The 14478-nt window shown below is 58.6% G+C and overlaps 1 protein-coding gene across 2 annotated transcripts in view; it reads right to left on the reverse strand.

Annotated features, from left to right (window-relative positions):
* Window positions 1-1962: 1962 nt before the first annotated feature.
* Window positions 1963-14478, reverse strand: part of TRPV4 (transient receptor potential cation channel subfamily V member 4) — a 40211-nt gene continuing 27695 nt past the window's right edge. The window contains exons 8-16 of one of the 2 annotated variants that reach the window (XM_048821857.2): window positions 13881-14039; window positions 13281-13373; window positions 12164-12237; window positions 11244-11409; window positions 9397-9463; window positions 8387-8703; window positions 7147-7274; window positions 5632-5753; window positions 1963-5111 (exon numbers count right to left, since the gene is read on the reverse strand). In XM_048821857.2, the coding sequence (XP_048677814.1) occupies window positions 4954-5111; window positions 5632-5753; window positions 7147-7274; window positions 8387-8703; window positions 9397-9463; window positions 11244-11409; window positions 12164-12237; window positions 13281-13373; window positions 13881-14039 (1284 nt within the window). In that variant the 3' untranslated portion in view covers window positions 1963-4953. Of the gene's footprint in view, window positions 5115-5631; window positions 5754-7146; window positions 7275-8386; window positions 8704-9396; window positions 9464-11243; window positions 11410-12163; window positions 12238-13280; window positions 13374-13880; window positions 14040-14478 lie in introns of both variants that reach the window. The other variant, XM_048821855.2, reaches the window with a different exon arrangement.

The following is a 14478-nucleotide window of genomic DNA, read 5'->3' on the forward strand; positions in this document are numbered from 1 at the left end:
CCTTCGCCGTTGCTTTTCACAATGCTAGTGGCTGCAGCTACCCACATGCACACCATCGCTCCCTCCTCCTCCTCCTGCTGCAGCGGTGTGACATCACGGGCCCAGCAGATGGTGGGTGATGTCATAGCTACAGAGATGCAGCATCAGGGCACAGGCAGGGAGCAGACAGGCTGTGAGGAAGGATGTTCATGCTGAAAACACTAAGGCCCAGTCTCTGGCAACTTTCTGTGCACAGAGGAGAGCAATGAGCTCCAGCCTGCGGGACTGGGCCCTACGGGCAGCCAACAGAGCCAGTGGGGGTGAGAAAGCGCCGGTCCAGGAACAGCCCCTTGTTTTGATCCCATGGAAAAGCGCCTCTAATGCCCAACTGGAAGAATTTTGCCTGCCAAGGCATGAGCTGGGCATTTCCCTGGCACCTAACAGTGTAAGTAAGGAACGCAGTGCTGTGCTCTGCCCTGGGGCCCATCAGCGGCACAGGGAACCACAGAACCCTAAATGCACATGTCTCAGCAGGTAACGCGAGCACCAATGATCCTGTCTGCAACTGTATTTGTTGGTTGTAAATCTGCCCCTTAGCATGAGCATGATTTGTGGACTGCTGGAGGCACGCTCGGTGCCACACAAGACGCAGGAGAAGAGACAGCCCCTAAGGAGCTTCTCATCTACAAAGAGAACGAGACAGACACCAAATGCCCTGGGTGCCCGTGGACGGATTTAACACAGGGCACTGCCTAGACGTTCTCTGGATGAGCTGCAAGCTTATTTTGCCATTTCTTAAACCACAAGCTCTCCAGTTCCCCTCTGTATGACACGGCCTGCAGGGTCTCTCCCGTGCATTCGTCAGGGGAGACCACAGCTACAACTGGTAGAAAATGAAGCCCTATTCGCGTGAAAAAAAGTGTCAAGGTTGGGTTCACTGTGACAAGGTCAAAACAGACCCATTTTCCCTCGGTTTCCAAACATTTTCACCATCCTCCCCGCCTGCCCCAATTTTTTTCTGAAAAAAAAAAAAAGGAAAATGTCGCCAATACTTAGTCCTGCCTGAGTGCCGGGGACTGGAGCAGATGACCTCTCGAGGGCGCCTCCAGTCCTATGATTCTGATTCTATGATTTTTTGACCACTCTCTTTTTTGGCCATTTTTCGAAACAAAAAGTTTTCATTTGCAAAATTTCAACCCGTTTTAGTCCCAGCCCTGTGCCGGGACAGGAAAACAACTCGTTCCAGAGGAGAAAAGCCTCACCGGGAGTGGGATCATCACGTCCTTTACCACCTCAAAGGAATATTGGATCATGGACACAGGGAACTGATGCACATAGCCGGACAAGCAGACCGTATAGAACATTATATCTGAGCCAGCAAAAGGCCCGTGAATACTGGAATAAGACTTCCCCTCACACCGTCCAACAGCACAAGCAGAACCCATTCCATGTGAGCGCCTGAAGAGATGGGTCTACAACAAGGAACCAATATCTGAAACCCTTAGAGCTGCAGAAGCTCCCAGTCTTTGCCCTCTGAGGGCCACATTGCCCAGAGCCTGAGACACAATCCTACTTCATCTTTAATATGACGGTGCGGCCCATGAGAACTACAGCCTCCCAGTATGCACTGCTCCAGGGTCAGGCTACCTGCAGCAAGATGGTGCATTGCAGGATGAAACCTGCTGCCTTCTGCTCTGTATTAAAGATGCGTGGCCAAGGGCCAACATCATAGAATCTGTGATGGCCACTCACAGATTAGAGTGTTCAGCTAACAGAAGGGATTCTTGGCCTGTAAACCAGCACCTCCCATTCACAGCTGATAGTCAAACAACAGGCTCACCTGGCCACAGGGAGGAAGCTGAGCTGGCATCTCTTGGACACTGACCCTTGGGATTAGCCCTTCAGCAGATTTCTACATCTGCCACCAGGGAGCCTGGGACACACTCTCAGAGCTGGATCAGCAAATAAAACACGGAGGCAGAGGGCGTGGTTTGGTTTTTATTACTAAATAAATAGTTGTATAAATCTTGTGCAAAAATGTATATGGCGCAACCACTGGCCTGTTGGATGTAATGGATAATGCTCTCATCTCTCCTGCTCCCTTTCGGACTAGCAAAATATTCCTCCCCACGGATGGTACAGTCGTCTCCCGATAGCTAGAGAGAGGGCAGTGCTTAGCAGCTACTTTATCACTCCCTGGTGAAACTACTCTCAGGTTAGGTGGGTCTCTCTCCCGGTGTCACAGATACCAGCTGGAAAGTCAGTGCTGCAGAATACTGGCTCTTCCACTCTCCTACCTGAACCATCAAGACTAGTTCTCGTGGCTTCTTTAAAACTTGACTCCCATCTCTCTTGTTAAGGCTGGAAACTTGGCTAGAGCTGGCCTGGGGAGAGCTACCAGTCTGGAGACTAACGTCTCAAGGGGAGTCCATCACGAGACGGTTACAACGAGGCTGGACAAATCCCTGAGGCAGCAAGGAACAATCCTGCATTGGCAGTGGAAAGCAAAGGGAAAGGAACGGGGCTACCAAGCCTTCTCCATCACGAACGCCTGTGGTTTTTACCAGACGGGATTTGGAACTGAATGGAATGCCCCACCGTTCAGTAGAAAGGGGCCCAAACTCCAGTTGCCTGCGTCTCTAGTACAGTGGGGCAAAGGCTGGCAAATGGCAGTGACAAACATTCGTTTGAGTAAACATCAGGATTGTGCTTTGCCTGTCCACGGCCCCCCCGCTGTACTCCTCTTGAACATTCTCACAAGTGAGATTTTGGTCCCAAGCACCTCCAAAGAGAAGAAATGGGACACAAGTACTTATGCACAGATGGCTTTGCACACTGACTGCATGGCAGGAATTTGCACAGGCATTCACCCCCTGAATATTCAAGGACCAACATGGAAGATTTCCGTGGGCGTGGGAACCATCCAGTCAGGGAGCAGAAACAACGCCGTGTGACTTAAGTGACCAGTCACAGAGGAGGAATTCCAAAGAGCACGTAGTGGACACAGTGGGCACAGGGCAGAGCCAGCGAGCAGCCTTAAGGCTGAGGAATGGTGGCCGGGGCCATGCCTCAGCTGATTGCAAACAAAGTTGTAAAACCTGTGTCTGTTGGCAGCTAATTCACTGGCTCTTCACCCAGCTTCGGTGGCCTTAGCTTCTGGACAGCTGGCATCACTGCCCCAGCACATACCTTCAGGCCCTTTGTCAGCACAGAACTCAGTGCCAGGGGAGACCGTGGACGGATGAGCCCCTTGGTGCTAACCGAGCCGATGCCCTGTGGGTAACAGCAGCGATTCCACCGCACGGAGCCCTGTCCCGCCAAGGCAGGGAGGGAAACGGGGCAGCTCTAACTCTAGCTCTGTCAGGAAGGAGCACTGGAAATGATCACTGATTAACATACTTTGTGCAGGGAAACGGGCAGCCGTGCCATTAGCCTGCAAGGTACCTGTGGCACAGAGCAGGGTGAAGGAGGGAGCTGCCTGAGACAGAGAATCATAAAATCTCCAGGTTGGAAGGGACCTCAGGAGGTCATCTAGTCCAACCCCCTGCTCAAAGCAGGACCAATCCCCAATTTTTTTGCCCCAGATCTCTAAATGGCCCCCTCAAGGACTGAACTCACAACCCTGGGTTTAGCAGGCCAATGCTCAAACCACTGAGCTATCCCTCCCACATTCAGGAGGTGAATGACCCTCGGTCCAGGTCTGCTCTTCAGAGAGCCACGTTAAGGTGAAAGCAACCTCTGCAGGGAGAGAGAGGGAGCCCCGTTGCCCAGGGTATTGGAAACAGGCTGATCTACGGCCTGGAGAACACGCTGTAGGGAACATCCCTGCATTGAGCAGGTTGATTTCTAGGCTCTCCCGCAGCTTGTGCAGGGCAGGCTGGATCCCTGGCTGTGGTTCTTACCCATCTCTGTTCTCCAGCCACTCTCAAGAGGGCTGGCTAGGAAAGGGCTGGGGGATCTGCACTAGGCCCTGGGACCAGGGTGTGCCACTGGGCAGGGCGTGTGCTTTGGCTTTGCCGGGGCACCCCTGGGGTCGGGTTTGCCAGCACTGACATTTGCAGAAAGCAAAGGTCAGGCTTGAACGCCGGCTCCTGGGAGGAGGCAGCTCAGACAGATTTCCTGTCCGTCGGCTGGACAATGGTGTCCCCTTCCCCAGCCGATTGTTGGGGGAGCTCGTGCAAATGCCGGCGCCCGTGGAGGTCCGCGCATGGCTGAGGCTGGGAGTGGGGTTCCTTGTGCACAACACGCTCACTGGTGACACTCACTAGGCACATGAGCTCGTTCCCCAGGGGCACTGGGCAGTTCCCCGTGCAGCTGGAATCCTGGTGCCAAGGGCATGGGTATGCACGGCGTTCCCACTGAGACGCTCCGCACGCCGACTGGCTGCTGCCCAGCCAGGGGAGTGCATGCCAAGGGCAGCCCAGGCACGGTGCCCGGGAAGTGACATCTCAGCACCGGCCGGTCTCTCCACCAGGGCCCCCGCACACACACACCAGCATGTGCAGGATGAGAGCCGGGCATGGGCACACCGTAGGGCTTGGGGGTGGCAGAGTTAGATGCTGCCCCGTGAGCATCTCATGAACATTCCCTGCAAATCCCTCTTCTCTCTACAGCCCTGCTCTGCACGTCACGACGGTCAGGCTCAAAGGGTTTGGAGCCAGAGGCTTGGCGCTTGGAAATAACAATAGCAAAATGATTATTTCACCACTGCTGTGTCTGAGGCAGCCAGGGCCCTGCTGGACGAGCCCTTTCAGACCCAAGGGCTGCGCGCAGGGCTCCAGGAGAGAGCCGGGGGCTCCGGCGATGCGCTGCATGCCGCTGGCAGGAGGGAGGCTGTTTCAGAAGCTCCGTTGCTGGTTGGTTCCTGCCTGCGTTGTGCACGTCAGCCCCGCTGCCCCACGCCGGGGTCTGTGCATGGTGGGCAGCAGAGGACAGAGCCGGCGCTGGCTTCTCCCTTCATGCCTGAGCCCACTGTTAGATGTAGGAGTCCTCTTTCCGCCAGCCTGAGGGATGCCCTTGCTTCCACTCGTGCCCATCGGACATCCCCCTGTTCTCCAGCGGGACCACCACCTCCTCCGGCTGCGAGCTCTTATTCAGCTCCACCACCCGGGGCACCACGCTCGACCAGCGATCTGCTGGATGGGGATGGGGAGAGGCCATTTAGTGGGAGTTACCCTGGCCCGGTAATTCCAACTCCCTCCACGCCCCAGTCTGGATCCTGTGGGCTCGTCCCATCCCACCACAGAGCCCTCATCTCTCCCCCTGCCTCTGCTCCTGCGCTGGCTTCCTCAGCCCTCTCGCTCACTGCTGGGATGCAGCTTTGCCTGCAGTGATCTCCGCGCCCGTTTCAGAAGCACGGCCAGCACTGCTGAGCCCAGCCAGCCCCCGGCCAGAGTCCTTCACGCCTGCTGGGACGCAGGGAGGCCTCTGCCCCAATGTCCCCATTTGCCAACACCCCCGCTTAGAGATCAGCCAAAGGAGGCTCCCCCAAGGGCACAAAGCAGGTTACGCTTTGGAGGAACATGCACATGGTACTCCTTAACTCCCATGAGATCCCAAAGGCGCCACCAAGGGGCAACTCCCCCCTCCACCCCCGGACCCCAGATCCCTCCCATAGAGCAGTGCCTTGGGTCCCCCTGTCCCACCGCTCACCTCTGCGCAGCCGGCCCACTGTGTGGGAGAACCCATAATACTGATCGGTGTCGTTCTTGCCTGGATCCTCATTGATGATGCCCAGATTCTGGTTCCAGTGAGACCAGTTCACCTCATCGACCCTGTGGGAGAACGAAGGCACTCCTGGGGCAAGGGCAATTAATTGAAGTGGGGCGACAAGCCCTGGAGCCCAGCCCCGCGCCCTGCAGCGGGAATTCCTCTGGGTTCTGTCCTGCCCTGGTCAGGCTCTTACGCGGGCCCATCGCCACAGTATCTAGGCAGCAGGATAAGAGTGAGCGCCCCTGGACAGTGGAGCTGCGGAAGGGTAGGTGCATGGTCCATGCAATGACCAGCAGGAGACTCAGTCATTGCGTTTCCCTCTCCCAGGCTGCTGGCATCTGCTGTGGGGGAGGCGGCAGGGACGAGAGCAGCCCCCTGGAGCAGCCCGCTGAGGCACAGGGCAGCCTATGCACTGGCAGACCCTTTAGCAAATGGCAGGGCTCAGCCTACGTCCAGCAAATGGGGCCTGGCACTGGGGGAGGGGCTGGGGTGTAACCAGAGCCAGGAATCTCTCGCACCAGGTGTCCCCGCTCCCCAGTGATCTCAAGAGAGCCCATGAACACTGGGTGACATGCCAATGCCAGCAAGCTGGCTGCATGAGAGTCCCCAGCCATGGCACAGGCCTGTCACAACTCATTTAGCACAGCCTAGCACCACGGCTCTTCCCAATGCAGCCCCCTGCCCCTGGGTTCACCCAAAGCACCACGACCTGGAGCCTTCCCATGCAGCACGTCGGGGTGAGATAGGCTGGGGGCGCCCGTCCAGTTAAGCGGCACCAGGTAGCGCCTTTGGCAGACCAGCTCCCGAGCTCTGGACAAGTCGGGCCCTGGCTTTTGTCTTCCCTACAGGTCCCCCAGGACTCACTCTGCCCACTCGCTCCGCCAGAGGCACCCCGTGTCATGGGACGGCCCCGATACTCACAGCCGAGCCGCACAGCAACACCGTATCGTCCATTGAAAGACAACCAGTGATTCAGCCCCACAGAGAATGGCAGAGGCCAGTCTGCCTGGCTCCTGGTTAGTACAAACTACTCGGCTCTAACGAGGCCTAATTATGAATCAATGGAGACACTCCATGAAACACTGTCACACCTGGGAGTGAGAGTCCCTCCTTCATATTTACTTGGCTGCTTAAATACCGACTGGCCCCCGCTGGGAGCCGAGCCAGCCTCATGCCTTCATTGCTATGCAAAGGACCCCGCCCTTCATTAACAGTGCAGCCGCAGGAGCCCATCAGTTTGCAGCATGTTTGGAGCTGGGGGGACCTCAGGATGGAGGTTAACTAGCCCGATGGTTCGGTTTGTTTATGGGTGTTGTGGGGATGGGCCCAAGGCTGGGGTGGGTCTGGGCTTCCCAGGGGGTTTGGGTCTGAGCCTAGGTCGAAGGCACTTGGCGAGGCACAAACCCAAAGGCCAGCTACTGGCCAGCTGATTCCCCGCTGGCCCCCCAAGCTTACCTGAAACACCATCTCCGGTCCGGCGTGCCATCGGTGCCCTTCCCCACAGTGACCATCTCCCCCGAGCGGAAGGCTTTCCTCAGGAACACCGGGAAGGACCTCTCGATGTCCAGGATGGTGGTGGCCCACTGCACAGGGAGGAGTACACAGGCCCGTCAGCCAGAGTGGAACCAAACGGGGGGGCTGGCCATCTGACCCCTGGCTTCCAATGGGCGTTGGGCACCAAACTGCCCGGGGGGACTGTGGGAAATCCCATCCCAGTGGTCACACACTCCCTCGGATGTCCCTCAGGCTGGGATCTTGCTGGGATTAAGGCCAGCTACGCACCGCAGGGAGGATCCCTGGGATGCAGGCATCACTCAACTCCACAGCTTCGCACCCATTTCACCTCTTCCTCAGGCACATGAGCTCCCCAAAAGGGCTCAGACAATCACGCCAAGCTCCCCACAGCCAGGGTCATCCTCAGTTCGTTCAGCATCTCCCTGGGTTAGCGGCACAGGCCAGTCCTGCCCCTAGGTACCTGTGTGTGACACCTGATACAACCGATGGAAGGTGCGTGTGTATATGAGGGCAGGAGTGTCCCTCCTTCCCATGAGGCTCCATCAGGGGAGACACCCCAGTCTAGAGTGCAAAGGGCAGGAGAACACAGGCCACTCTCCTGCTCTGGCCACGCAGGTGGTCATGGACCAGATGGGACCTGCCAGGTCATTTCCATGTCCAGTCCCTGAGCAGGGGAAGGGAACATGGCGATAAAAATGCCGGAGCCCTTTCTACACCACAACTTCCCCCTGTGTTACCCCCAGTAGGTGCCAGCTGGAAGAAGGAGCTGACACAGCCTAGCATAGGGGCTGACACCTTAGTGTCCAGGGCTATGGACCTGGTGTCCTCAGCAGGACGTGCACGCTAATGGATGGGCCATCACCAGCTTGGGCAGCATAGAGCAATGGATCTCAGCCTGGGGGTTGAAACCCCAGGGGCCACCAGCAGCTCGGAGGGCAGTAGGCCTCAGCTGCTCCTATTCCCCATCTCCAGGGCTCCACTGCACCACCTACATCGGGTGCTCCGTAGACGCTAGAAGCATCTCATATATGGCCGTTCTCTCCTGGGGCGGGGCATGGAGTCGGCATGGAGGATTCTGGGGAGGAGGCCAGCCTGCGAGCAGCTTAACTTGGCCTCGGCGGGCCCCCTGCATTTGTCCTGACAGGGTGTCCCTGGCAGCCAAGGCCTGGCCAGACGTTACCTGTAGCTTCCATATGTGCTTGCTCTCCTTGGAGACCTGCCCCACTGTCTCCCCCATCAGAGCGATCAGCATGTTAAGGAGCAGCACGAAGGTGAGGATGATGTAAGTGACTAGCAGGATGATGAAGACGCCGGGGTACTTGGCGCTCTCAATCATCTCCAGGTCGCCCATGCCAATGGTCAGCTTGAAGAGATCCAGCAGGAAGTTGCTGAAGGTCTTGCTGTCCCGGCAGGATGGGTAGGCAGCCACCGTGCAGTTGGACTTGTCTTTGTTGCAGGCCTCGGCACTGGCACAAGGGTTCAGGAGCGAGACCAGAGCTGGTCCAGGGAGAGGAGGGAGGGATACGGGTGAGATCCAGAGAGGACTCAGTCAGGGGCTTAGCTGGGAGAACTGGCCAAGTCAAGGTCACCACCTCTCTGGATGACTCGTTAGGCTGCGTAGAGTTAGCCGAGCGCCGCCTTGCCGGGAGCCTGCACCTGTGGGGACCTGGGCCCCATGCTCTGCCCTCATCCCGGTCCAGCCCGGAGAGCTCCCCGCATCTCCCAGTGGAAGAGTGAAGGCTCCCAAAGCCCAGGGTCAGAGAGTGAGGGCGGCATTCCCTGGCCTCCCTGCATAACTCTCTCACTAGTGCCGCGGGGTGCAAAGGAAGGTAAATGAATGGCCAGCTGGGGCACTCAGCTCCTATACCACAGCCCGGGCCACGCTGTGCCGACGCCTCTGTCCGCTGGCACACGAGCCATTTCCCCACAGCTCCCGTTCCAGGGGATCTGAACAATAAACCCTGGAGAGATTCCTCCCCCGCCCCACCCTCAAACCCAGCGGAACTCAACCCATTGTCTATCTGCGTTCCCACGGGCCTGTGCCAACATGCCGTGTTTTCCCTTTAACTCGGGCTGAGGTTCTCCAACTCGGCTGAGCATTACGCCAGGGCCCATCCTGCTCCCTGCTGCTTTCCCCGCTCCACGCACCGAGCTAGGACCCTCCACAGCTCCCACGGACGTGCCGCCTACCTGAAGCATAGCCGATCATGAAGAGCACGTAGACCAGGAGGAACCGGAAAAGGTCTTTGAAGAGGATCTGAAAAAATCCCAGAGGCAGAGCTTAGCTGTGCTGGGATCAGAGCCAGCCCCTTACATTCCTGGAGAGCCCCACAGCAGCCACTTCACTGAAACGCAGCCATCCCTGGATTATGCCTCCCATGACAGGGTGATGTCCCACTCCTGTCTTCTGCTCTGTCTACACAAACTCAGAGACACCCCAGGGCAGTTCATTTACCTTTCCTCTTTCCACCCCCTTCCTGCCCATACACGACAATTATTTACAGCTTTAGTTTCTCCTCAGTTCTCTGCTGAGGAGAGGGAAGAGCTCTCTCTATCCACAGATCCGTTCTGGTAGCTGTGACGAAGCGGGACTGTTCTTAATGTTTCCTCTGAATAGTGTGCGGGTGCCTCAGTTTCCCCTGTGCAGTTCTTAAGTCTCTAGGGGGTGGGATGAGGGTGTACAATCATTGCAGAGCCCTAGAGGGCAGGTGTGTGCAGGGGTCTGGACACAGAGAATGGCCGACACCCTGTTTCCTGGCAACTGATGGCCTGGCCCTTCCCCCCTGCAAGGTGAGAGCTAAAGGGTCGGAGAACAAAGAGATCAGGTGACCTCCTGGCCCAGGAAAGGGACAAAGCCCAGAGGAGGAGGGGCTGGAGGGGGAGTCAGTTTGGGGCTGGCTGGGGAAATGGAGTGAAGGGCAGACGTGGTTGTCTGGCTCACTGCCCCCCAAAATGGACCCCGCTGAGGGGTCCTGTTCTCTCCACCTACAAGCTCTGTGTTAGACCATGTTCCTGTCGTCTAATAAACCTCTGTTTTACTGGCTGGCTGAGAGTCACGTCTGACTGCGAACTTGGGGGGCAGGACCCTCTGGCTTCCCCAGGAGCCCCGCCTGAGCAGACTCGCTGTGGGAAGCAAACGGAGGGGCAGAGGAAGGTGGAAGCTGTGTGAGCTTTGTGTCCTGAAGACAGTCTGCTCACAGAGAGGAGACTTCCCCAGAGTCCTGACTGGCTTCATAGGGAGCTATTCCAGAGCATCGCCCAGGGACTCCATGACAGTAGCCTACCACTCTCTCCCCTGCACTTCCTTCCTCTGCCTTCTTATACCTTCTGTGTTAATGGGCCAATCCGTTCATTTGTCCACTCCCAGCACATTCTAATCCACTAATTAGGCCCCATCAGGTCCATCCTGGGGGGAATTAATTGGTGTTTACGTGACCAGAGTGCTGGCTTCAGCACTCTGTCACACCTGTTTAACAGCACAAAGATATGCCATAGGAGCACAGAAATTACTAGGTTGGACTGGACCCAAGGTCCATCTAACCAAGTGTCCTGTCTCAGACAGGCCAGCACCAGATGCCTCAGAGGAAGGAAAAAGAACCCTGCATAGGTCGATTGGGTTAATCTGTCCCCAGGAAGGTCTCATCCTAATCCCTAATAGCTAGAGATTGGCTTAATCCCTGCAGCCTGAGGTTTAACATCCCTTCCACCAGGCTCTGTTTGCATGCAGCAGTTCAGGACAGGCCATGAAGACAACTCCTGTATCCAATTGCAACTGCTGGGGTAGCTGAGGGAGAAGAATGGGATTGGCTGGAATTTGGCCAGGACATAGGTTAAAGCTCCATACACACCTGCAAAAGCACCAGGAGACCCTGGACCCAGGCACATCTGTTACCATGATTAGGTGCATTATCATACCACTGAGCTGGGGGCTGCATGGACACATAGTGAGAGACAGCCCCAGCCCTGATGAGCTCCCAGAGTAAACAGTATCACACACACACACGCCCATTCACACACAGGCCTGGTCTCTGCCTGACCTTCTGAATCATGATGCTGTAGGTCCCTGTAAGTTTCAGGCCTCTGGTGAAGTAAAGTGCGTTCATCCAGCCCAGGACCAGGGCAAAGACCATGACAGCCAGGTAAGCTTCGATCCCCGTCAGGTACAGCGCTGCTGTGATAATCACCAGCACCGAGTAGATGAAGCTGAGGAAGAGCAGAAGGATTCAAAGGCAAGATCAAAACATCCCCCTGGAATGAACCAGCCCAGGAGGGCCGAGCTCCTGCACTCTGCCAGTCCTGCCCCAGGGCACCGTAGGAGCAATGGGACTGGCTACCGTCCCATGGCAGGTACGCCTCTTTAGCAACTTCCAACGTGCCTTACGAGGACCCCCGGGGCCTGTGGAGCACAGCGGGCAGTGTGCTGCAGCAGTGTTTGTGTGGGGATCCGGAGCAAGCCCACCACCCCCATATGCAGTGCCCTGGGAGCTTCAGTTCCCATCTGAGAAACCCACACAGAGCACAGGGCAGGGCAGAAGGAGGAGATCCCTGCTGGGATGTGAACCCGCAGGTGCAGGGACGTCAGGCTGCAGAGCCGTCCCCTCTGACGTGGCACCCCTCGCAGGGGGCAGATCCAGCAAAAGCTGGGGAGAGTTCTGCAGCCGGGGAAGGAGATCGTGTCTGTATTTCTTCGCACACCCGTCTCCTCTCTCAAGGTGTCTATTGGGATCCCCAGCCAGAGATGGCATACCGGGAGCCTCTGCGCTTTTGTCCACTACCAAGGAGACTCCATCAGCGCCAGGCTGGGCTGACATCTCCCCGAGACAATACGGCTGATCCCAGCCCCCGGGCACCTGCAACCAGCACTTCCCTTCCAAATGCATGTCCAGAGCTGGGGGGTAGATGATGTCTCACGGGCGATGGGTGGGGTACACCGTGGGCAAAGGGCATCGTGACTTACTAGAGCAGCTGGAAGGAGCCATCTATAAAGAACGAATTCACCCCTGGACACTTCTTCATAAACAGATCCTTTAGCTGAGGAAGAAAGAAAAGAAGGTGGAGCCGGAGCTTGGGGAGGGGCGCACACTGCGGCACCCGCGGGGACGCGGACGCATCGGTGGAGGCAGAGGCTGGGACCGGCTGGGGCGCACACAGGGGGCATCACAAGAGGAGCTGGCATCCCCGCAGGGTCCTTACAGGGCTGGAGGCAGGACGGGCCCTGCTCCACCCAGAGGAGGGGAGGTGAAGGAGGCTCAGTGCTAAGGCTCAGTGCTAAGGAAGAGCCTCTAACCCCACCCACCCCCACAGGAATGGGGGCAGCTCTAGGTTTTATCCTAAATTTGTAAAGGCAAAGCCATCTCGTTCTGCATTTAGCCCTTCCCCTGCTGTGCAGGGAAGCCAGACCCATGGGCGTGGGGACCAGGACCGGCACCACGAGAGATTCAGAAAAGGGACAGACAGCAGGAAGGGGCCGCCTCCCAGGCTGGCGTGAGCAGATGTGGCCCCATGGCGTAGCACCGCCGGCGTCCATGGTTTACACCCGCTGGGATTGGGCCCTCAGGGTGCCAGCTCCCCACAGTGAACCAGAGGACATTTTAAAAACCCTTTTGGGTGTGTTAAATACCTTGAATCAGAGCTCCCAGCCCCACGGACCGCCCCACCCCACTCTGCCTCTGCCTTGCCCCAGCCTGGTCCCCCAGGGAAGCTCTGGGGAGACTGGCAGGAGCAGTCTGAGGGCTGCAGCCCAAGGGGCAATTCCCAAACGCAGTACAGATGTGGCCTGGCAGAACAGGCCCTCAAGGGAAGGGTGCTCAGAGATTCCTGGGAAGGGTGTGGGTGCCCACTGAGCTCTCCCGGTGCCAGGCAGGTCGGTGTGGTCTGTTCTTGGGGAAGCGTGTGTTGCGGGGTTTGTGGGTCTCAGAGTCGGGCCCTGCCCCTTGCGTGTGTGTGAGACAAGACACCCGTGCACGTGCAGAGTGGCAGGATGGGGGACACTTGTGTGAGGGCCAAGGGGCATGGAGGCTCTCGTGCGAGACAGAGGGAGCACTTGTGCGAGGGGGTGAATGGTTTCCACTTACGTTGGTGAAAAAGAACAAGACTCCGGTGAAGAGGGTTATGATCTCCCCGGCCAGGCGCAGGTAGTCAATGGTCGTCGTGTAGGGATACGGCGGCTGCAGAGCGGGAAAGGGATGAGCCGGTGCTGAGAACGTTACCCCCAAATCCCAGCACTATGGCCTCCTACAGCGCCATGCTCCCTGCCTCCCAGTGCTGAGGCCAGCCTGCCCCAGGCAGAAACGAGAGCCCTCCCCTCTCCCAGGCGCCGTGAGCCAGACGCTGCCCAGGACACACCCGGCGGGGGCACCCGGACAGGCTCACCTTCCTCTACAGGGTCAGGCACTGGCCACTGCCACAGGCAGGGATCCCGGATGGCCCAGTGCTCTGAGGTGCAGCCGGAGGTGGGATCCAGGGCTGTCTCCCTGGCGTGGGCTGTAGCTCCCAGGGGGCAGGGAGACCCCCCGGGGGTTAAACAGGCTGAGCTCTGGGGGAACCACAAGGGACTGCCCAGAAAGCTCAGCTCTACATGCAGTCCAACAGCGGGAACCTGCTGCTCCTGCACAGACCCACAGCAGCCGCCCCGAGCCCCAGGGACCCGGCGGGCCGGGCGGCGTGAGACTCACCGTGCCCTCCATGGGGCGGTGGTAGGCGACGAGGGTGAAGACGACCATGGCGCTGAGGTAGGAGATCACGCTGATGTAGAAGGAGACGGCCCCGAACTTCCGCCACTTGTCGCGCAGCAGCTCGTTGATGGGCTCCACGGCGAGCATCTCGTGGCGGTTCTGCAGCAACCTGGCGCGTGAGTTCAGGGCCGGGGGGTGGGGCCACGCAGGGCATGCCCAAACCTGAACAGACGGGGCGGCCATGCCCGCGGCCGGGGGCATGGAGACGGGGCGGCGCTGGCCGTGCCCGCGGCCAGGGGGATGGAGACGGGGCGGCGCTGGCCGTGCCCGCGGCCGGGGGGATGGAGACGGGGTGGCGCTGGCCGTGCCCGCGGCCGGGGGGGATGGAGACGGGGCGGCGCTGGCCGTGCCCGCGGCCGGGGGGGATGGAGACGGGGCGGCGCTGGCCGTGCCCGCGGCCGGGGGCATGGAGACGGGGCGGCGCTGGCCGTGCCCGCGGCCGGGGGATGGAGACGGGGCGGCGCTGGCCGTGCCCGCGGCCGGGGGATGGAGATGGGGCGGCGCTGGCCGTGCCCGCGGCCGGGGGGATGGAGATGGG

This window comes from Caretta caretta, chromosome 15 (genome assembly GCF_965140235.1).
Source record: "Caretta caretta isolate rCarCar2 chromosome 15, rCarCar1.hap1, whole genome shotgun sequence".
Taxonomy (NCBI): Eukaryota; Metazoa; Chordata; order Testudines; family Cheloniidae; genus Caretta; species Caretta caretta.